Source organism: Ips typographus, linkage group LG11 (assembly GCF_016097725.1).
Source record: "Ips typographus isolate SLU linkage group LG11, UJ_Ityp_2.0, whole genome shotgun sequence".
NCBI lineage: Eukaryota > Metazoa > Arthropoda > Insecta > Coleoptera > Curculionidae > Ips > Ips typographus.
In genome coordinates, this window is record NC_138432.1 from 6,822,671 (window position 1) to 6,847,159 (window position 24,489).

Below are 24,489 nucleotides of genomic sequence, written 5' to 3' on the forward strand. Positions count from 1 at the left end.
TGACTTATCAGGCCTAAAAGCCAGTTTGTACACTATCCGTAGTCTGGAAAATGTCATTTCAAGCTAGCTTCTTTACTATTAAATTTCTACACTCATAGGTGCAAATAAATTGTAGTATCTCTAAGAAATTCAGACTGTTTTTAGTGCATTTTAAGACTGAAAAATCGAGTTTAAGACTATTTCCAAAAGTCAAGTTTCTTCAGTAATAAAAGTAAAAAAAAATTGGTACCAAATGCTACGATATTAGTCTTGAGAAATAAAATAGTCCGAAAATTTAATTTACTTCTAGTCTTGTTTCAGAAAATTGAGTTGTACACCAAAAGTCCTGAAAATAGACTTTTGGACTCTCTTTAGTCCTAGTAAAGTTAGTTTTAACCTTAGAAATCAACTTTTAGATTATTTTTAGTAGCAAAAAATTAGTTTTATGTACAATACAATCTTTGTCTTGATTTCCGGACTGTTTTTAGTTTTTACCAGGAAGGCAGTCTGAGAAAACGAATTATAAGACTATTCCTAGTAGTTAATAGCAAGTTTTTAGACTATTCAGTACAAATTTGGACTCTCACAAGTCTTGAATGTTCAGTTTTACACTACAAAACGATTTTTTAAATTGAAATTTGGTGGGCTGTATCTTTGGAAACGTTTTTCAGAAAAAATGACATTATTTTTTGATTGGCTATCGAATGGTGAATTATTGACACTTAAAACTGGACCACCCTGTATTTATCGTTACATATGGCTTTGAATTATTAATGTACGCGCAAAAGAACAAAGCTGATGAACACAAAAAATTGCTTTATAAATCGACAATCCTTGAGCTATTTTCCTTGGTGTATATCCACTAGAAAAAACAGTTTTTTCAGTTTTATTAAAACTGTACTGATGTAATTAATATTTTAGGTAAACAAATCAATTTTAGACGATATTATAAGATGAACAATTTTAGTATATATAAAGTAAACAATTCTTGTAACAAGTTAAACATTCATTTTAAAAACTAAAAGGGAACAGAAAGACTTTTTTATGCAATTTTATTAAATTTCGTTCTATTATTAGTCAATTATTCAAGAATATAAAGTCAAACATTTCAAGAAGCTTTGAAGAAGCTTATTGAAGAAGTCTTTTCAGTCAATGCTGTAGAAATATGTCAAAAATACATAAATTTGCGATCTGAAACTGCTGATGGAAGATATGTGGATGGAAAACGTACTTTCTACACGTCAACACAATTTCGAAAACATTTTCAAAAGTGGCGTCGTTTCTTGGACTCCCTGATACAGAAAGTTTTACCGGACATGGAACGAGGCATAAACGTTAATGTTAATAATAATTCCAAATAAAATATTATAAAATCGAAGGGTGGTATTTATTGTGATTCCGACTACAGCCTAAACTGGTCAATTGCGGAGTGAGAACAGGAGGAAAAAAAAATTTGATAAAAATAGGTACTTGACTTTGCAGGTAAGCGTACTGTTATGAGTTTAATACACGATAGTGTATTAGAAGGTCTTTAATCCACGCCAAACATACGTCATAATAAATTGATACTGGATAAACCTGTTTATTCACTCGAAGAACTGTTCTTTACGTGAATAAAGAATAGTTTAACTCACTTGCTATATAAATAACTATTATAGTCTACACTATAACTCAATTCAGGTTACAAAATTTTTCAATAATTGAATTTCCAATCAAACTTTCGAAACTTGCAAGTAACATAAACTTTACTTATGGAAATTGTTTTAAAGTGCATAAAAAAGACGTGTAGGGAGTTGATCAAGTTAAAGTGTTAACTTCTGAAGCCAGAATTGAATCATCTCAGAAACTTTCAAATAATAGTTCGGCCAGCAAGAGAAATCTGATATTATTTACTGAAGACATGTTGAGAAAACACAATTTTTATCTTTAACCAATAAAACTCCGATAAAGACAAATAAGAGATATTACGTGCCTGATAGAAGTGGAAGTCCTGCAACGCCCAATTTAATATCGCACCCTAGTCGTAGATTACATTTTTTTTCGTACCTTGTAAAACACCGGTATTGACATTGGACGATCGATTTTGAACTGGATGCTGGACGACCCAATCAATAGACCATTTATTCCGGAACTTCTCCAAGAAGTTAAAGGCCACAATCCATAAATCCTTTCCTATTTAAGCGTCTCGTTAACTGAAAGCGAAAGATGTTTATTTGGCATTCACCCACGTCGCCATTAGTTTATATTTGGGAGTCGCACATGCAAACAAAAGACAGAGGAAATGATGTTCGCAATGCGGAGCCAAGGGCCAAAATGCGAGGATGAAGCAATCAATCACTGCTATTTAGTATGTCACGAACGTCTTGTGGGACCGATTTAATGGAAGCCAGTTTCAATGGCAAAAATTACCGCAACATAATCTATAATACTGACTCGTAAAACAAAACCGCATTTAAAAGTAGTGTCGGAACACATAAGCTAGCAATCCAACTTTTCGTAACGATTCCAGCGCCAATTCAAAATTTATCGCTGCTTCATATTAAACTGCCAACCAACATAGATTGAGTGCTTTGGATATGAACGAACAAAAGGAAAGAATGAGCAAACCGGGATTTTAATCCCGATGCAATGCGGATTGATTGCGAGAGACTAAACGCACTACTGTTTTTTTAAATTAATATTCCCCAAACCGGTTTCAATGTTTCTATCGTGTGTTTTTCAGTCGTTTGTTTTCAATTGTCACGTGCAGCAGCTAGATATGCGTTAATGGGGGTGGACAAATTAACGACAAAACTGGATTACGCCAGCCCTAGCACGGTTCAGAATCGAATATCCTGCACGTTGGAAGTTTCAATGTAAAAATCGAATAAAAGTTGTGTAAGCACCGACCGCGACCAATTTTGATGTAGCTAGTGTTCGACAGCAAACAAAATTACTTTTTGTTGTAAAGGATTGATGAGCTTCGACACGATTTACACATCAGAGTGTTATTGACTTCTAAATATTCAGTAGTTTTACTTTCTTTAATTTCAGTTAACTATTTTACAGTATTAGTTAGTGTTGTGCAAAATTGATACATTTTCATGATCGACTCGAACGAATAATTGTTTTAAACTTTGTATTATCAAATAAAAGTTTTGATTAATCGATTATGATAAACTAAGACACAACCAACAAACAACCTTAAATAAGAGAAAAAATTACAATTATTAATAACATATAGAAGATCTTGAATAAAAAATTGTTTTATTAAAAACTAAATTAGGAACAAATCAATAACAAATAATCATCGAATGGTTATCTTCCATCTTTGATATTTGTCTGAAGTCAGTATTGTGTAAAATTTCACTTATCTGGGAAATTCGAATCATATTTGAATATTTGAGGAAAACTTATAATTAATATTTTTATTATTAATAATTAAAGCAGCAGAAATATTTGTCTACTGCTACAGGGTTGGAAAAAGAAATTAGACAGTCGTGACATGTATCTGTTTATTTTAATCATATTTTAATCTGTCATAAACTAGAAAACTGTTCCATGAAGCTAAAAAACTACAAAACTTGCCTAAAGGCAATACAGATAGTACATATTACATTATCATTTATAATTATACATTTATAGTTTTACTAGTTGTTTTTTGGCGGTTGTAACGTGTTTCGATCTGTCATAACTGTCAAATACAAATCCAAAAAGCTATCAAATTATAAAACATTGCTTAAAGGCAGTACAAACAGTACGAATTATATTTAATGCTAGTTTATGAATACATGATTGTATTACTAGTATGAATACAATTTTGACAAGTCTGACATACAAAAATATATTTAGGACCTAAATTAACCTGTTACAAACGTGTCAACTGGCAAAATTGGATCCATAAAGCTATTAAACTTAAAGAATCACTTGAAACGTGTTTAAATTAGTGTTAAACTCCGTTCAATGTACTTTATAGCTTCAAAGCTAAATTTGGATAGGTCACTTCTTCTTTGGGCATATTTAAATCTGTCACAATGGTGATGACTGTCAAATACCACTTCATGAAGCTATAAAACTACGAAATCTGCTTAATGTAGACGTAATAATAGCATTTTAAGTGGACACTTGAATTATTTGCAAAGTATATGAAAGGATTAAAACAAAACTCAAAAACCTAAAAAAAATCTGGGGAATTTTAGTGAAATCTTTTTTAAAACGTTTTTGGGGAAATTTTTGGCAACACTGGTTCATTTCAACCATTTCCTACTAGAAAAATATCGGATTATTTGATCGCAGTTATAATAATCGAATGACCATTCTGTCATAATTGAAATATTTCGATTATATCATTCGTAATCGCCCATCACTAGTATTAGTCCAAATTATTTCTTAGGACAGTTTAAGTGCTCAATTGTAAAATATATAAGAGCTAAATAATCTCAACATACACTGAAAATTCTAGGATTGCATGGCAAAGAACTAGAATTGAGATTAAACCTGTAGTTTCAATGGATCTCAAAACTTGTCTCATACATTGCATTATTACAAAAATGTAACACTTTATTACAAAAACGTGTCTTGTTAAAATTATTACAACAAAACACGTAAAACATCAGCAAAACTGGCACCACAAAAAGTATTTCTACATTTTTATTATTATAACCAACCATGTGCATATATTCGCGTAAACAAGCGAAATAAAGTTGTTGCACTTCTTTATGTAGCTCAACGTTAAAAGTTTCAAACATTGTTTTAATTTGTTTCATTCGAACATGCTTTTACGTACTCTAGAAAGCACTGTGATTCAATTTGGTGTAGAAAGATACATTTTGATGTGCACAAACAGAGGAGTTTATTTAAATAAATAACATTAGAAGAAATAATAAACCAGCTGTGTTTTCGTTCACTTCTTCACTGGCAAAAGACTATTTACCACACATTTGATTTCAAATTTGTTAAATGACGAGGTTGGGAATAAAAGCATTTCAAAAACACGTCCATCACAAAACATAATTACGTGTAATCCTCGTTTATATTTTGAAAGGTCAGAAGTTTCATTTCAAGCTGCTTTAACGATAATTTGGCTTTATCCATTCTATCACGGTTGAATGAAATAAATACGAATCATTCTTCTATTGTAAAATATGTCAATTATCATTTTTCAAGAATTTCCACTGTACTAAAATTTTATTTTATGGTAACTAAAGGTCAATAGATATACTTAGCCATCGTGGTCGTTTCCTTGGTCGTCTGGATGATCGCCAGATTCGGGTAGATAAAGAATTAGTTCAGAAAACCGCAGCCAGGTATAGGGGCAGTCTCATCTGCAATTCTGGCTGATAAATTGTCGACGATAAATTGTGACCGAACCGTTCCGAACAGGTAATGAACTATTTTACACCGCAGTTACAATTTTATGCCGGCCTTTTAAGGCTTTATGAGGAACTTACCGAGGAACATTGTCCTTCGGATGATCGATAAACCTGCAAGGAATCCGTGGCAGTTCACCACATTTATTATGAAGATTCGCCCACTTTTTACCACCTAGGGACATTAACGGCTGACCCGATGAAAAGGGCAAATTTAAATTCTCGCACTCTAAAGCGTTTCGAAAACGGCAAAAAAACAATCCTGTATCGGAATAAATCGATTTAAAAGGGTAATTTTACCCTCCTTTTGCATGTCTCGCTGTTGAGTGCATGATCGCTTTCATCGAGGCAGAGACGATTGATGGGAAATTCAGACGTTTTAATAACACTTCTAATTCATCGGTTCAATTTCCGGTAAAAACTATATGAGTTCGGGGCTATTTGTTTTCCTTTTGCATGACTTAAATGCAAGCAATTTACTCAGGGAAAGGCAGCAAATATTTGAGTTTTAACGTACACAAAAAATATTGTATTTTCACATCAAAGCAAAAAAAAAAAAGGAAAATTCATATTGCCACATGAAATTAAAAAAATACCAAACAAAACGTACAAAGCAACCAGTGTTTCGCTTTGAAATTGAAGTAAAAGAGAAATGGGAACTTGCAAAGATTAAATGGAGTTTTATTTAAACTCGATCGACGCTGTCCCAGTCAGCGGACATGTCCCAGTGAACATCTGTTTTAATTGTCGCCATTATAGTGAAACGCGATTTTTAATCACGTTTCAAAAACTCTCTTGTAAAACTAGAAAACATAAAAGAACGATAAGGAAATTGAATTGAGCAACTAAACCCAGAACTAGTAAACTTCCATTTCCTTTCGGGAAGGGTGAAACTTAGCGGAGACGTTCAAGACCAGGTAAACGCTTTAACTGGGCACTTTGTTCAGAAAGTTCTATAGACTCTCAAGTATTTCATTAAATACTGATTACTAAACAGAGATTAAAGGAGTCGGAGAGTTGCGCTTAAGAGCATTAAGAGTCATTGTTTTGCCAGCTAAAAGAGTACTCATTGTAACAGAGCAAGTTCAGAGTATTGACTAAAGTAATTAACAGCAAAAATGTCATTGTCTGAAATATTTCTTGTTGTATTCTTTTGGAAGCAAATGTAGATTTAAAAATCACCAGTTAGAGTAGAGTGACAGCTGTCAAATTTTGTACAATTATTTCCCTGAATCAGGGATTGACAGAAATACATAATGTAAGTGTCAACGTTTGTCTTTTGGCAGCAAAAATATACTTAAGAATTTACAATTAGAGTGACAGTTGTTTTACTGAATTATACAGCTGTCATAAATATCATGTCAATTGATGTTACAGTTCCTGAGATACCAGACATTATACCTGATTTATGGAAAAACTCTCGATAATGGATAGCCAATATAATTTTTTACGAATTTCTAGTTACAGCTGTAGGTAAGTGACGGCTGTCAAATTTAGTAGTTTTCTGTTTTTGGCTGAAAACTGTCAAAATTATGAAACCAATTTATACATTACTTCCTTTTGTGTCTAAATCTTTATCTGGAAGCAACTACAAATATCAAATTCTCGGACAGCATCAAAGTGTCAGCTGTCAAATTTAGTCTAGATATCTTAGATATGCAGTCCTTATAGTTTTAGATTAGGCTGACAACTATCAAAATACTGAAAACAATACACTGTAGTTTCTAAGGTTTTTAAACCTTACCAGGTTTCAAAATAGTTGATCTTTATTTCCAGCAACTGCAAATTTCATATTTTCTAATAGCATCAAAGTGTCAGCTGTCAAATTTAGTTTAGATATTGTTTTAAATTAGGCTGACAACTGTCAAAGTATTGAGAACAGTATACTGTAGTTTCTAAAGTTTTTTAAACTTCTCTAGTAGATCTTGTTTTTAAGCAACTGCAAATTTCAAATTTTCTGGTAGCATTAAAGTGACAGCTGTCATATTTAGTCTAGATATTGTCCTATATAAATACTGAAAACAATATGCGGTTGTTTTTAAAGTCTTTTAAGCTTTTAACCATGTTTTACCGATATGACAACAAACATCAAAGTAGAATTAAAATGGCAAGCCCAATACAAAAAACACAGAAAACAACTAACTAATAATAATTTCCTTTGTCAGCATGAACATTTATTTTGCTATTTGTTCTGTATATTCTCAATAACCAATCATTTATAAATAAAAATCAAATACAGCACCTGTTTGAAATTAATTGGATTATTCAAGTCAATGTATTCTACACTGAACAAAACCCCAAAGGTTTTTTTGAACTAATTATATTAATATATGACGAAATGTTTATTTTATTATATTAAGTAGTAATATTATTTTTATTTGTCAATAAAATTTTATCACAACCATGGTTATGGTATTTTCATGTAATTAAAGAACATTTGTGGCTTAATATCTACATTTAGCACGTTCTTTATTGCCAAACTGATTACCTAATTTGGTAAATTATTATGATGGACATCAACGTCTTTTTATTGTGAACACCAAAAGAAATACAATGTTATTACTCTATTATGTAGTAGATAATAATGCATGTTGACTTTTTTTGCTTGCATTACTTGAATAAATGAATTTTTGCCAGTTTTTGATCAATTTTTTGTTTGTCAAGTAAGTAATTCAAGTAAGTAAAGTGTCCTACTAAAATTCTGGGGAACTAAAAAGATTCAATGTATTTTTGGTGCTATTGGTGGAATTAAACTTCTGGAAATTGTTAAAAGATTTGGTACAACTAATGAATTGCTGAGCAGATGTTATGATTTCCTGTGGGACACACAAATGAATGATGTAAAAGTATTACTTCAATAGCACTTCAGAGATAATACACTTTTACAAAAACAACTAACTTGATGGAAAATCAAAAACAATCTACATCATACGGACTGTTTTAATTTTGAAAATTTGCCTTGATATGGCATTTTAGATATCCATCATCATACGGTAACGAAGCAGACGAACGCTTTCCAAGTTTCTCCTTGATGTACGAGCCGGAAAATTAATCACAAGAAAATAAGGAGTCGGACGGTCGTAGTTGGAGGGGCCAAAAGATTGCGCGCCTCAACTCATTAACACGCATTCTACACAATGCTACCAACTCCCGACGAAATTAATCAACTGGCGTTTAGAAAGGTGACAAGGCGGCCAACATTAATCAGAATATAATTCTATTATTGCCACTCGCTGAACTGTGCCCGGTTTATTTCAAATCATTACCGAGTGTTTAGTTTCGGCTTGTTAGACGCAACGTGGGAGCCGTACACTAAATTGTCTCCAGGGACTTCACCGGGATAAACAGAACTGCAAGACAGCTATAGACACTTTAAGAAAACGTAGATGAAACTTTGGCTTGGGATTTCGTTTAGCTTAGTTGGTGGCGAAATTTATGTTGGTGCCTGAACAAGGCTCAGTTTCGTTTCTCTCCAGAAAACACTTAAGTGAAAGCGAACATCTTGCAGAGCACGAGATGAAACATGAAAAGGAGAACGGCGGAACGAGTTTGTATAAATTTACCGGAGGATTACTTTTATAATGTAGGTTTATTATCAGACAGATTTTGCCCAATTTACTACCGACAGAAGGTATTTATTCACGCCGTTTAGTAATGATGTTTTGAACAGCGGGATGAAAATAACATTGTGGGGTAACTGGTTGAAAATGCAAGGAAAAATAATCTGAAGATGTATATCTAACCAGTCATATATTTAGATGATCGTTGGATAACGTGGGAAAAGACTCCACAATGTCAAGCTTCAAAATAGTTAGGAGACCAAATTACAGTATTTGCGTAAATCACAGAACAGTGAGATCACAAACTACGACCAGTGTTGGTGGATTCACATGTGGAATATAATATTGAATCTCTTATATTAGCAGTTCTACAAGTTATTAGATGCAAAGTTATATTGAATACGAAGTGTTACGGGTTGATATTGCCGGATTTATTTGCATGATATTTGAATGAAATAAAGCCGAAAAAGACCATAACTCCATTTTTCCATTTGATAGGATTGCCTCCGACATTTTATGGCGGTCCACACTGAATATCAAATAGGCGGTTTACATTTTTGTGGTGCAAAAACTATCTGGTAAAATCGATCTTTTTTTATATTTCTCTCCTGGAGTAAACGGTCATATCGGATTATCAAATAACGCATTCAAACGCTGTATCACTAGGCACTATTGTAATCCGCAAACGTAATGATCAAGATAGATGCTGGCTGAATAAACATGCTCTTCGAGATCCGACATCTAACATGATGGGTATTGATCGGAATAATTTTGAATAATTGGGGCATTCAATTCGATGCCTAAGTCGATTTTGTAGTTTGCATTTCAATGTGACGATTACGGCTCAGAATCATATCTGACGTACCTACATGCCAAGCTTTGCTAATTCGTGGCTATTCATCAAGATGGTGTCCAATAAGTCTGTTACACTATTCATGTACCTAAAGGTCGTTTATAAAAAAAAAACCATTTGGAATATGCGGGAAGAACATTCATTTTATGAAGTGAAATCGTTTGGTAAATATTGAAAATTTTGCCAGAAGCTCTTGAAAAGTTTGAAAATACCAAAATCACTTTAAAAATATCAGAGACTCCTAAAGACAATTTGGAAATGCCATAAGCCTCTAAAATCGTTATAAAACTGACAGAGAGGCCTTTAACATGATTTCCCAGTTTACAAAAAAAAAAATCAGAAACACTTTTTCTTAACACACAAGTAATTTTTAACGATCTTGAGAAATCACAAACATTGACACTTTCCAGAAAATGGCAAAAAAACAATGAAAACATTGAAGTTTCTTCTTACTTTGATATCTAAAAACCATTCTGTGAATTCCCAAACGTCTGGACATCTTCCTATATTATACAGGGTAGTTCAAATCGATTGTATGATAGTTCAAGAGTGGAAACTACATTAAAAATAAACTCCAAAGTGTCATATGAAATGCAGTCGTCTGTCGTTTTTATTTTTAATTTCTACACGAAAAAAGTTACTCAAATGAAATTTGGCATGCATGTTCCCCATTTGGATTTTTTTTCAGTTTTTTAAAATAATCTGGACAAATACGGCGGCTGTTCAAAAAGTTTGACAGCTTTAAATTTCTTTAAACTGAAATTTTAGATCGTTCTAATGAGGCACATGTGATACCCCAAACTGTTTCCTAAGAAAAGTTTGTCTGACTATTTCTTTCATTTTGCATAGTTTTTCAGACACTGTCATTTTTATACGCTAATCCATAATCAAAAAAAAATTAGTACCTGTCCAGATTTTTTTCCAAAAAATTTATTTTAGTTTATTAATTAAGATAATTTTTTTTTGCTTCAATTTGGATCACCCTGCATAAATAGAAAAATAAAAAGTCCTTAATAAGCATTTTACAGTAAAAATACCCGAAAACAATATCTTCAGAAAATAAGAAAACAGCAATCTGTTTAACTGAGACTACATTGTAAAAACCTTCCATTGTTTCCATTGAAATAAAGTGGTTTCTGCCCTCTTGGCGGAAAATTATAATTTTTAATTTCAGTTTCGTTCATTGTTCGTCGCGACAGTTTGTCTTACGAGGCGCATTTTTTCCGGAAAAATTGGTCCGGTTTTCCTAAACAGAGCTTTAACGTCTAAAAATTAATACGGCATCGTTCTCAGACAGTCGAGGGTTCTTTATTTCCGTTGAATGTTTAGACATTCCATGACCTTTCTTGCACGTGACCCGGTTTCGTCGTTCCTATGGAAAACGATTGATCGATACCGGGAATTTTGCGTGGTTTTTGAAGTTGACGTTCCATCACTTTCCTCGCAAATTACTCGTCCTCGAGGCGTTCTCCATATTTTATCGAGCTAGTGCCACCATGGTTGATTGCCCGGACCCCGAAGGACATCAAGTTTTACGTCTGAAAACATCGGATTTCTACAGGACGTGTCAGCTTCCTAAAAGGTTTGACTATCCTAGTTGGTTTTATGGTTATGGGAACCAAAGGAAACCTCCTGAACATCCATTTTACCGAACTACATCAAGTGATTATGGAAGGTAGCAACTATGCCTTAATTTACTACCCAAACAGTGAGTTTTTAATTTAGGTACCCACCAACAATCCACACTGTGCCAACTTCATTCTTCCCGAATACTCAGGACTTTTCCAAAGCACTGGCAAAAGCAGGAATGTACAGAAACTACTCACTCAATACAGGAATAGATAACCCTCCTCTGTAAATTTATAGTAAATAGTTCTAATACACAAGTGCCTACTTTATGAAAACGTTTCATATATCAAGTTTCATAGCCCGTGAGATATTTTAATCGAACCTGAAGCACAATGTACTGTTGTTTCAGATTAGTTTGATGTATTGCGATGTTAAGCTATTTTTCACATAGTAGCAAGGTAAAAATCTGGCACGAAGGAAAATCACCCTTTAATGCATAATACATGTTGTAATGTTGCAACTTTAAAAAGTTGGTTTTAAACAACATTTCCCTGTACCAATGAACAAAATAATAGAAACAACCAGTTTCCATTATCATAACTTAAAAAATATAATGCTCCACAGGGATGTCTCCGAGACTATTATCCAATTTCTTTTTTTTTCTCGTCGTTCTTGTTCGGTAAATTTTAATTACTATTTACCCATCCACTTCAGTTATAAGCGTTAAATCTAATTAAGTTTCTTTTTTCCTACTGAGTCTGGAGATTAAATATTAAGGGTAGGAAAATTGGTTATGGGACGTTTTGTTTCTCTTACAACAGTTCTGTTTAGAGGATTAGTGAACCTTTTCAAATCATCATGTTTTGCAACCTGGAAACTTGTTTCATTTAATGCATCCAATTTAAATAATTGCCATTTCATCTACTTTAGGAAAGCCGAGTTTGAAATTTCAGTGCTTCTTTAAAAAAAAGCAATTAATCAAAGACTATCTGGGCTGCTGTTTCTTTCCCCAAGGTAAAACTAGTTTTCGAGAATCGTTTTTCAAAGCACTTGGAGAAAATTGAGCATTTTTAATTTGCAATTAAGGGCCGTCTTTGTAATCAACTTTGCGCGATCAAATATTGTCCTACTACAGTAATTGCACTGAAATTACGTGACTATATTATTTAAGGGAATCCAATTAGGTTAGCAAATTCAGCAACTCTCTTTGACCTGACCTGGACATATTAATGTCCAATTTTCATACAAAATTGCATAGTATTGGCAAAATAAGATCAATACTGTTAACGCAGTTATATCAAATGACCATTTGCATTGAAGCAAAATCGTATGTTTTACCCAATTATTATTAAGTTATCATTAACAGAATCAGAATTGCTTGTTTATACAGGGTGTTCACAAACAACTACTGGAGTAAACTTTAATGTTAATAGTGGGCGTTAAATTCTAATAAACTCCTTTATGGCTAACCTCGGCAGTGCCTTATCCATTCCGCCATCGGAATTCACACTCTCCAAAGGCATTCCGCAGACAATTAGTCCTGCATCCAGGTCAGATCGTTAAACGGGAATAACGGGATTCGGGAGCGGCGGAAACACGTGTTAAGATGATTTGTAATGGGCGTTCAAGAGACCATAATTGCTTCGTTAAATAAAAGGCAGCATTGAATTTCTGCTCGAAATATAGAGCCTCCTTTATAATTGAGTGTAACGCGATGTTAGTTCAAGGGGTTAATGAAAACTCGGTTATTTTCTTTGCATGAGGGTGTAATGTGGTTCGTTTCAAGTATACTCAATCAGCTATTAACCACAAAAGCCACGAGAAATGTATTATGTGATATGAAGATGGAATTATTGCTTGTTTGAAATTATAAATGAGCTAAATTGAACTATCAAACAACATTTTTCTGTAAAGTCATTACAAAATATGAGGTACTAATCTGAAATGCAATTTTAAAATTATTATTCCTGAAATCAGTGTGATGCTTAAATTAAATTAATTGTGAATTTTGCTTGATACATTCCTATTTCAGTAGCCTTTTGACAAGATGCTTATTACAATGAGCTTTAAGGCTGACAAATTGCTCTATTGAGCATTTTGTTAAATGTAGTACTGAAATCAGTGAAAAGTAAATAGTTTGTCTCTACCCTACGAAGGCGTAGAAAGGCCACAGACGTTATTTTTCTTAAATTTCGACTAATTAGTTAAATTCCGAAAGAATTTAGTTAAATTCTGACTTTGAACTCGGAATTTAGTTAAATTCCGACTTCGAACTCAGAATTTACATTGTCACATTGCAAAAGCTCTTCAAACCAAATTAGACAAAATTTTTCAGTTTGGCAACATTGCAAACATTCTTCGAAGCAAATTAGTAAGATTTGTTAACTTTGGCAACATTACTAACACACTTCAAAGAAATTAGTCGGACTTGTCAGTTTGGTTACATTACAAACACTCTTCGAACCAAAATTGTAGAATTTGTTAGTTTGATACCATTGCAAGGATACTTTTGAACCAAATTACCAAATTTTGTCAGTTAGGCAACATTTCAAACAGTCTTCGATCTAAATTAGGAGAGTTTGTTAATTTGGCAACATTGCAAGCAAACACACTTCAAAGAAATTAGTTGAACTTGTCAGTTTGGACAGATTGGAAACACTCTTCAAACCAAAATTGTAGAATTTGTCAGTTTGATAACATTGCATATACTCTTCAAACCAAATTAGCAAAATTAGTCAGTTTGACAACATTGCAACTAAATTCCGAGTTCGAAGTCGGAATTTAGTTAATTTCCGAGTTTGAAGTCGAAATTTAGTTAATTTCTGAGTTTGAAGTAAAAATTTAAGAAAAATAACGTCTGGGGCCCTTCTACGCCTTCGTACTACCCTGTTGTGTAAAAATTAGAGATTTATTTATTTGACTTGACTTTTTTGCATTATTTTTTCCAACTTGTAGGTACAACAGTTCGTGCAAAGTACAAGGAAATAACACTTTTTGAGTAATGTGGATTTTGGACTAGACTACTTAACATAATATTAGAAAAAAAATATAATATTGTACACATATGGTGGATCTGATAGATTAGCCTTACAGCACAGAAATGATGGCCGCATTCATAATAACAAATTGATTTTTCTAATCGATATGTTCTTATCAATGCGACCATAATAAGAAGCAAAAATGCAAGATTTGATTCTAACTTTAAAATCAAATGACGTCAAATGTCATAAAGAGAATTAGCTGTAATTAGTCTGTAATTTCATACTCTGGCAGAAATTGACTACTTATCTGTTCTTTTAAAAACGTCAAGTTACTTGATTTGATGAATTTTTCATTTGGGTTAGGTTAGGTTAGACCTTAATGGGTCTAAAGGTGGGTCACAGCATTGGCTACCTTTTGAAAGCTCATTGATTTAATCTAATACTCAACAATTAATTGTAAGAGCTAAAAAAATTATTTAAAAAGAACCTTTCTAAACACATTTTAAAAGATTTAAACTGCTTCAAAGTTATTGTTGAAATCATATCTGCTACTTATTAATCAAAATTTAAAGAACAGAAAAGCAGGAAAATGTTTGAGCTTGGTTTTACAGAAAAGATATCAACAGTCAATTAGCTCAGAAACCTTAGTCAAATTTGTATGAATTACTAGTCCACAAGTGCATTTGTGTAAATTGTAACACTTTTTGTAGTTTGTGAGCTGAAAACTGCTTTTTTTGACCATAATTTAGTTTCAACCAACAACCAAGCTACTGCTTGCGAATTACAGCAATGCTGCACATGTGACTGTTTGAAGAAAATAGAGTTAATTTTGGTTTGATTTTCCTTATAAGACACAAAAAAAACAAATTTCGTTAAATAGCAGAATGAAAAAAAGGGTTGTAAATCGTTCTTATTTATTGCAGTCCTATCAGTAGGGCAAACAGAATTCGTGGCAGAACACGTCGCATCGTTTTGCGGTCAAGTGACCCTCAACCCTACGGGAATACTAGGCACAGTCGGAGTGGGTACGCGGTCACGTGATTAATAGCGTTTTCGCCATTTGTCTATTCTAAATATCTGGCGTCACGAACTCTGCGATCCTTATCGTTTCCCAGTTTATCCAATTTGCTTAAATAAAATTTTCCAGGTTTCCAGTTGCACCGGTGTGGCACAAGTGATCATCGAAAAGTTAAAGGGCGAATTTCCGAAAGTGTACAGTCGAAATTGAATCGGGAATGGAATACCTTGAAGCTATTGAAAGTTTATATCACAATAACAGTATTATAACTAAAAGTGTTTGGAAATGACAATCAGTTATTGATTAAAATTGTCAAGGAAATTCTATAGAAAGCTCTAAATGCACTTTAGCTTTTTTTCAGCTCATTCAAACACAGAATAGTAGCTTAACGTCCCAATACTAGACAAAGACATGCCGCAGTAACCCAATTTCGGAATTGCACAATTTTGGGAGGTTTTCGAGGCATGATTTCAACTAGCAACATTAATTGCAGCATTAAAGTAGACACGGAACGGGTTAATTCCTCCAGGCCGCTTTTATTAATTTAGCGTCGGGAAAGTTTCTTGCGCTTAATTTATATCTTATGTTGATTTCAAATTGGGCCTCTCAGACACTGATTTTCCACTTAAATCGGACTCACGTACTAAAACATAAAATAAATCTTAGTTATTGGAATTGTCCAATTGAATCGCACCGGTGAAGTTCAAGAAATCGTCCATAAATCTTTTTATGTTAATCAGAGGCGGTTTTCTACAATTTACGACTGATTTTAATATGTATCAGACGTCTTTAACCTAAAATGGTATGTGCCATTAGTTGCTATTTTAACCGCCTGAAAATAATTTTGATTTTATAGTAGCAGCACCCACAGGGATTGCAATCAGTTCCAATAAACAAACTAATCCGATTTACGATTGATGGCAAATAGAAAATAAAATGATCTGTGTTATAATAGGTTTTTTCGTGTAACTGAATATTTTTCGAATTGTATTAGATTGAACGAGATATTTCATTTGTTTGCTGAACATGTGAAAATCAGTGCCAACCTGGTAATTACATGTATTCTTATAACAAATATTTTGTTCATATTCGATAAATCTATCAAACTTTTAAAAGGAATACAATCATTGTAAATCATATTATTATGCATTTAATAGTTTTATAAGTTGTTTTCTGGCAATTGACATGCACAATGTTGTCAACTGTCAAATATACTAACCCCATGAAGCTATTAAATTATAAAACATTGTTTAAAGACAGCACAATCAGTAAAAATCTAATTTAAGGCTTGTTCATAGGTCTATGAATAAAATTTTGACAGTTCTGACATATAAATATACAGGTGTGGAAAATCCAAAACCAACTATAGAAAAACCGTGTAACGGAGAGAGAAACATAGATAATTGCATGCGTGGAACAAAGACGAAAAACAAAAAAATAATCTGTTTATTTGTTTAACAATTTGAATGAAATTATTTATTCTTCATTTAGCAGTCGAAGATCTAACCTCAAATTAAAAATAAACAATAGTATATTGTACAACAAGGGTGAATAAGATGTCCCTTATAGCACGAGGACGAAAATTTGGACAAAATTGGGCGAGGGCGATATGAAAATGCATAGGACTGAGTACAAGCAGATTTATTTTGAGGTTAGATTGTAGTTGTATTTGACAGTTGCAGATTACCACACAATAGGGAGGTGTTGCAACGCAATAGCAGTTTCTGATTTTCTAACGAAAAACAATTATTGATATTCAAGTTTTGAAACAAATTACGCAGAAACTGAACTAAATATGTTATAAAAGTAAATGGAAATATTTACCAATGTTCTAATAACAAAGTTATGGAAGTAATTATAATCACCTGAAAACGTTTAAATTAGTGTTAAACTACGTTATATGTATTTTATAGCTTCAGAAGTTAGATTTTAACTGGTAACGCATCCATTTTGGACATATTTAAATCGGTCAACTGTCAAATTCCACACCAAAAAGCTATAAAACTACAAAACATTCTTAAAAGCACGGTTGGGTTAGGTTTTAAGCAATTTTTGAGCTGGAAACATTGTAAAGACATAGTGACCATGAAAAGAAAGTCTGAATTATTTAATTGGTCAAGGTTTGCGCTTGACCAAAGAATTTTTGAGCTGACAACACTGTACTGGACATGTGGAACTATCAAAAAATAGTCACGTGACTATGAAAAAAGTCTAAACTATAAAAATGAGCAAACATGAAGGCAAAAATTGTAAAATACAAAACACTTGATCGAAAAAAGGTAATTTTTGAGCTCAATCTTAAGCTGTAAAAATTTGCTAAATGACATTTAGACAGTGGTTAAAGTTTCGATGGTAAAATACACGTCACGTGACTTTGTAAATAGAATTTTTTAACTGGCAACACTGCAAAAGAATGGTGACACAAAAACAGTCACGTGACAAAATTGTGCAAAATCCGATTTAAACAGTGGTGAAAACAAAACTTGTAACATATAGGTCACGTTACCAAAAAATCCAAGGTAATCTCAAAAAAAAACACATAGATATGCTAATTGTATTGTAAATTAATTGTCAGTTTCGACCGATTATTATTTTTTTAACAAATTATATCCATCAAAATATTGAATAATTTATTTTTACTGGAACTCTCTACCTATACTACCTGTTCATTTCGTTGGTGAATAACAGGAAAATTTAGTTAAGTTCAGTAAAACCTGAGTTCAGTGTTAGTTGTAAACTAGTTAGCTATTGTTAAAACGGGATATTTGGTATGCAACTTGAGTAATTCAAAAGTTTGTTCAGCTCTAAAATTAGCAGGTCACTATTGTTTGAACTCTATAGCTATTTTATAATATCGTTACAATGTTTAGAGTGTTTTATGACCTAATTGGCCAGCAAAGATTAGAAATACGTGGATAATAGTATATTATGTAACTAGTGCTGTAAGAAGCATTTTACATTCGCATATTTAGCGTAAAATGCTTTAGAGCACGTGTGACGTACTATACTTTACCTACAATCAAGTGAAAAGTCCTGCTTTTGCAACTCATATAATTAAGATTTTTTTTCTATCTTCAGTATATTAACATCATAATAATTATAGTAATTTCAATGTGTTTTTAGTCTCTTGCCAAATTTGCTAAAAGATGACATGGCCATCTTGCCATAATAACACTAGCAAAGTTACTCAGTTTCTTGAAAATATGGCTAATTATTTCTCCCTTCACACTTACTTTACCAAAAATTTCGTCCATATTTATATCAGTTTCACTGGGGACAAACTGTTTTTTTGACAAACTAAACTGATTTCTCGCTTAAATATCTTTGCCCTTTGCCAGGAGGTTCCATCTTATTTTTTTAGGCTTTTGAATCTTTTGATAGAGTGTCATCTATTGTTAGTTTTACCTTATTAAATTTTTAATTGTCATTTTTGTCAATTAATGGGTTTGTATATAGTAATGAGCTAACTTATAATTTATATCTCTATAAACGGGACAAAGAAAGTAATTTAAACAATGTTAAATCTCGTTACCACCATTTATTAGTAACTTAATTTCCGACCTGCCTCTTCTCAGAATTCATTGCTTTAAAATGCTACGGGTAGCCGGCGCCTTATCCAGAATAACAATAATAATTGCTGAATATAAGTTAGCACTGCACTAACTAAATTAAAACAATATATCACCCCGGAGCCGTAATGTGGGCTGTAGTGACGTGTTTTATTTCGTGCGAGGTCCAGAAACCCTTTTTAGCCCCCTCTGCACTGAAAACTGTCAGAGTTGGGGATCGAAAATGGCGACACTAATGCAACTTTGTACCTATTTCAGTTGGAACACATTGAATCCGGATTGTGCCTATTTTACATTGGTTTGCTTGTCTTGAGGTCGGCCAGAAGTTTCGTAAAACTTTGCAACTGTATCGTTGATTAAAACGGTAATGAAGACGAATGCGCGATATTGGAGACATAAATCTACACCTCCGGTTTGATTTGTGTCTTTGCGAAACTGGCTAAACGATAAATCACCAAAAGGGCATTATCCGGCCTAGCTGAGCGTACAGACTTTATGAGGGTTACAAGTCTGTAAGCCGCAAACAAACTGTGTTTCTGTTCAGCTACCTTACTGAGTGAATGTTATTCTTTTGGAGATTTAGTGGAATGTTACGAGAAATTAAAATATACAAGAAATATACATATACTATCATTACGTCATAGATAAACAATGTTGCCACACTGCATAACATTTTTAAATGACAGACATTTTGCCAAAATAGGTTATTTGTTGAATGACAGTATTTGAGTTGGTTTAACAAATTTTTATCAGGGATTTTGTTTATTAACTAGTTAAGGACTATTTGAGTTTTCTCATAACTTTAGAAAAAATATGCCTCTTTGTACATACTTGTTTCATTTATTTTTATAGAATATATCCCATATTGCAGTATCGATCAGTAGAGTCCGGATTAAAAAGCACTAAAATCGTGAAAAAAGGCTCTTAAAAAGCATAAAAACCTGTAAAAAAGCACAAAACTCTTTCTGAGATGCACAACTTTTTACTTTTTTTGAGTTCTAGACATTTTTAAAGCGTTTCAACTGCTTTAGAAGCATAAAGAGGATTTTAAACTGTTTTAAAAACTTTCAATTTATTTTAAGTACTTGAGTAGCATTTGGAAGGTTTTTGGACAGTTTGTAGAACATGTTAAAGGTTCTAGAATGCTTTAGAGACATTTGGAAATTCTGAGACAGTTCTAGAATTTTTTGGAAGCTTCTAGACGGTTTTGAAATATTTTGGGAGCTTCTAGACTAGGGCATTTTATGTTGGAGAGCAGGAAATCTTTTAAACTGTTCTAAAAGATTATGGAAGCCTCTAGATAGCTTTCAAAGAAGTATAAAGAAAAAAACTTTTTGCATTAAAAATCTTTTAAAAAAGTGTTCTTTTTTTGCACGATTTCATAAAAAGTAAAGTATTTGATCTTGGTAGTCCATTTTTTCGAGAACCGTTAGAAAGAGATATTCCCTATATGTTAAATGACAACCCTAAAAAAAACTGTAAAGCAGTATATTTTTATTTGAAAAGCTTCACTTGGATGTAATAATTATTTTTGGTAAAACCTGTATAAAGCACTTTTATAAGAAAATGCCTCTTTAAGGCTTCCTACTGCTTTAGAAGCATTTCTTCTCTTCATCAAGTTTCTGTAGTGTTTTGAAATCTTTTTAGACTACTTTAGGAGCATTGAAGGTTCTGGACTGCTTTTAAGACATTCGAGAAACTTTGTAGGCGGTTCTAAATACTTTTGGAAGTTCTTAAATTGCTATAAAAGCATACAGAAACTTTTGGACTGTCTTGAAATGTTTTGAGAGCTTCTAGACTGTTCTAAAAGTTTTTGGAAACTTCTAGATTGTTTTGGAAGGCTGTAGTGTTTTAAAACAGTTTTTTAGGAGTACTTGGAAAGTGTTTGAATAGTTTAAAGAGCATTGAACGTGTAGACGGTTCTAGAAACTTTTGGAAGCTGTTAAACTGCTCTAGAAGCATACGGAAGCTTGCCTTAAAATCGGAAAAGGAATTTGGAATCTTTTAGACTGTTCTAAAAGGATGCTGTTGCAAAATACCTTGCAAAAGCTTACAATTTTGCAAGGTATTTTGCAGCTTCTATAGTGTTCGGAGCATTTGGTAATTATTTGGTTTGGTTTGGTAAAATCTGTCAAATGACGTGTTTTTGCGTAAATCGTTCACATTAAATGTAAAAGGTTGGTTGGTTTCATTATTTACAAAAAGCAAAATTTCTAGACGTGAATGCAGTTTTTGTTGGCTTTTCCTTTACAGGTGTGAATAATACAAAGTCATCCCCAGCAACTATTAGGCAAACTCGGTCAAAACGTTAACTTTTACTATTATAAAATTTGATAATTTCTACTTCTATTTACGTCCTTACTGCAACAATTTCGTAACAAATAATATGGAAAACATGTGACTGAATTTGATAATTCAAGCGGGAAAATGTGTTAAACTTTTGAAGCTCACTCTATTCAATCATTTTAATTGGATTGGACTTTGGACTGAGTTTAAAAGCTACCTGCCTGATTGAAGTGATTTTATCGTCTGGGGATATTTATAGTTTCAAATTTCATGTATATTTTACAAACCTACTCGATTTGGGTCGACGAGTTAATTAAGAAGACTGCCAATAGCATTTCCTTAGGGAGTCTACCGGAAAAGCCCAATTCACTACGTAATACTGATGAATTGAACATAAATAAGTGTAACTTGATATTTAAAATTTTTGAGCAGCTGGAGGGTTAAGAAAGTAGACAGCTTGTCTGTTTTAAATTGCAATACTATATCGATAACAATAAAATATCCTTTTACGACTTTCTGCTAAAAACACACCCTCAAACATCATATTGAGATCTTTTTTTAGATCCCTTTAGACCCAAATTTAGTGGACCATAATATGGATTTGGAAGTCGATAACAAAAACTGAGCCTCTTATTTTATGACGCCCTAAAATCCGGCGTTAAGTATACAACCTGAAAGGGTCTTTCCATCCCTGAATTTGATTTGACAAGTAAATAAACAGTTCTGATAACTACACGAGGTAGCACTTGACCTTTTCCTTAAATTTTTCATGGCAAGTAGAATAAATCATGAGGTAAATAAACCGGTTACGTGTATCAACTTCTCATTTTTAGCCCATTGATATCGCTGCATCGCATGTCCTATCCATCAGGCCCTTTCTAAGTGGCCCTGCATTACCCCAACAGATCCAGCTTCGTGTTCTGAAAACATCTATCATCATTCCCCGATTTTGACAGATCCCTTACCACTAAAGCTACCCATGAACGGGATTTTACGTTCACGGAATTTTACTTCCATCCACCCATTTCAATGAATATTATAATAAGTTTCGTAAAACGAAAGACCCGCACGGGAATCTGGATTTACTGGAGTTTTTGTTTTTACAACCGCCCTATGTGGTATACGTTTTTCTTCCATTGCGTGGGATATAAACTGAACTTTTATAATCTGCGATTTGTAAGGTTTTCGTGTACGAAAAGCTTTAGAGATGCAGCTCGATGCCGTGTGCATTTCGCAAAAGATCAAATAATTTTCAGTTGAAAGTACTCCACTAAAGTGTTGGAAAATTCATGCTTTTACATTTAGAATTTATTTATTATTTCTATATTGATTGTAAATTTTTTATTTGTCGGTTATACCGAAATATATCTTTCATTTAAATTTGTTTTTGGTTTGACAAGAAAACTCTTTTGTACTAGTGGGCTTATGAACAAACTGTAGTTTACCGTCAAATTACTGAAAAGTACTTAACTTTAAAATCAACATAGAAAACATATTAACGAACTTTTGAAAATATATGAAAATTTGTTACATACTGCAAAATAGTGATGGGGAAATTACTGATGAACTAAATATTTTACTTTACCAGGAAAATTCGACCGGTAAATTATCAGTACATTACTGATAAATTACAATTACTGTGTTTCGGGCAGTTTCAATTTTGACACCGCTTTTCTCCTTGACTGTACCAAATTTTGTAGTATTTTTTCCGGTTATTGGATAGGAAATTTAATGAGGATGCTAAAAATGTGCTTAAAACAGTAATTTTCTCACTCCAAGTGGGTATAACAGGCGATGTTGTCCCTGACTGTTTTTTCAAACTGTGTTTCTGACAGTTCAAACTTTGAAAGCGCTTTTCTCCCTGACTTTACCAACTTTTGTAGTGTTTTTGAGGTTAATACATAGGAAGTTTAATAAGGATTGCAAAAATGTGCTTAAAACAGTAATTTTCTCACTCCAAGTGGGTATAACAGGCGATGTTGTCCCTGACTGTTTTTTCAAACTGTGTTTCTGACAGTTCAAACTTTGACAGCGCTTTTCTCGCTGACTGTACCAACTTTTTGTAGTGTTTTTCATGCTATTAGATGGGAAATTTAATAAGGATTGCAAAAATGTGCTTAAAACAGTCATTTTCTAACTCCAAGTGGGTTTGACAAGCAATTGTGTTCCTGACTGTCAAACTGGTTCAAAACTTGCAAAAATCAGGGTTTAGAAAAGTTTTCTTGCAGTATTCGATACAAAACGTGTTTTTGAGATTTATGACAGTTATTTTGACAGTAATCACGTTACTGCTTAGTTAAATTGTCCTCCAAAAACCACGTGACATCTATCCCTAATGTCAAAACTGGCAAAACTTGCCTATAATTTGCAAGAATTACAGTTTAACACAGTTTTCTAGCACTCTTTGAAACAATAGTTTTTTCGGAGATTTATTACAGTTATTTTGACAATTGTCAGTTAATTACTGGTAAATGACAAATTGTTTAAATAATAATATCTTCAGATTTGTGTCATTTTTCTCATCTCCAAAACATATTATGTGTCATAATTTAAACATAATAAAGAAAAGTGTCAAAAAGCCGAAAATTTTTTGAAAGTTTTTTGAAACTAATGACAGCCATCACATGAAAATTATATCTTTCAAGCAAATTATAGTTAGACCCGTAAATTTACTCTTCAAATTGGAATTTACTGGTAAAATTGGTAAATTTTCCTGTCACATTGTATTTTACTTTTACAATTTTACTTTACCTTACAGGTCACGGTAATTTTACGCCCATCACTAACTGTTTTACTTATTCTAAAGATCATAAATTGGTATCACTCATTAATTCATGTTTATAGGAAGTTCTATTGCTTAAATTTCTGAATCTTGGAAAGATCAACAAATTGGACGTTTATTTGCTCTGAAAGCAGATTTATGCAGTTGGCTTTTGTGTACCTTCCACCCTTATCAATTTTTTGCTCAAGCAACCACAACAAATAGGTTTCAATCAAAATTGTAATCTGTAGACGACAAAGCCTATTAAAGCAATATTCCCACAGGAGTTTCTGGCGTGGCTTTTCATGTGCTTTCTAAATCGATCGAAAGAAAACTGTCTAAGGAGAGATTTACGCGGTTTTAAGGGAAACCTACCGCCATTTAAGTCGGCCATAAATTACGGGGGGCCCTGCAGTTTTATTTTACCGGTCTATTCGAACTGTATATGCAACACTATTAGGAAATAACGGTAAATGGGCCGATATTTCCTCGCGTTATGCATCCTTCATGAAAACGCCGGTTTCGACGCTTTATATCTTTCGCAACGCCGCCCCAGGCTATATCG

General features: G+C 33.0%; 2 protein-coding genes across 2 annotated transcripts in view; one reads left to right on the forward strand and one right to left on the reverse strand.

The window, feature by feature from the left end:
- Positions 1 to 24,489, reverse strand: part of LOC145735364 (cytochrome b-c1 complex subunit 8-like) — a 205,652-nt gene that overhangs the window by 143,451 nt on the left and 37,712 nt on the right. The gene's annotated exons all lie outside the window — the stretch shown is intronic.
- Positions 11,134 to 11,644, forward strand: LOC145735321 (piercer of microtubule wall 1 protein). The gene is made up of 2 exons (XM_081989167.1): positions 11,134 to 11,415; positions 11,466 to 11,644. Exons 1-2 carry the CDS (start codon positions 11,237 to 11,239, stop codon positions 11,596 to 11,598), a joined length of 312 nt encoding a protein of 103 aa, XP_081845293.1. The 5' UTR covers positions 11,134 to 11,236; the 3' UTR covers positions 11,599 to 11,644.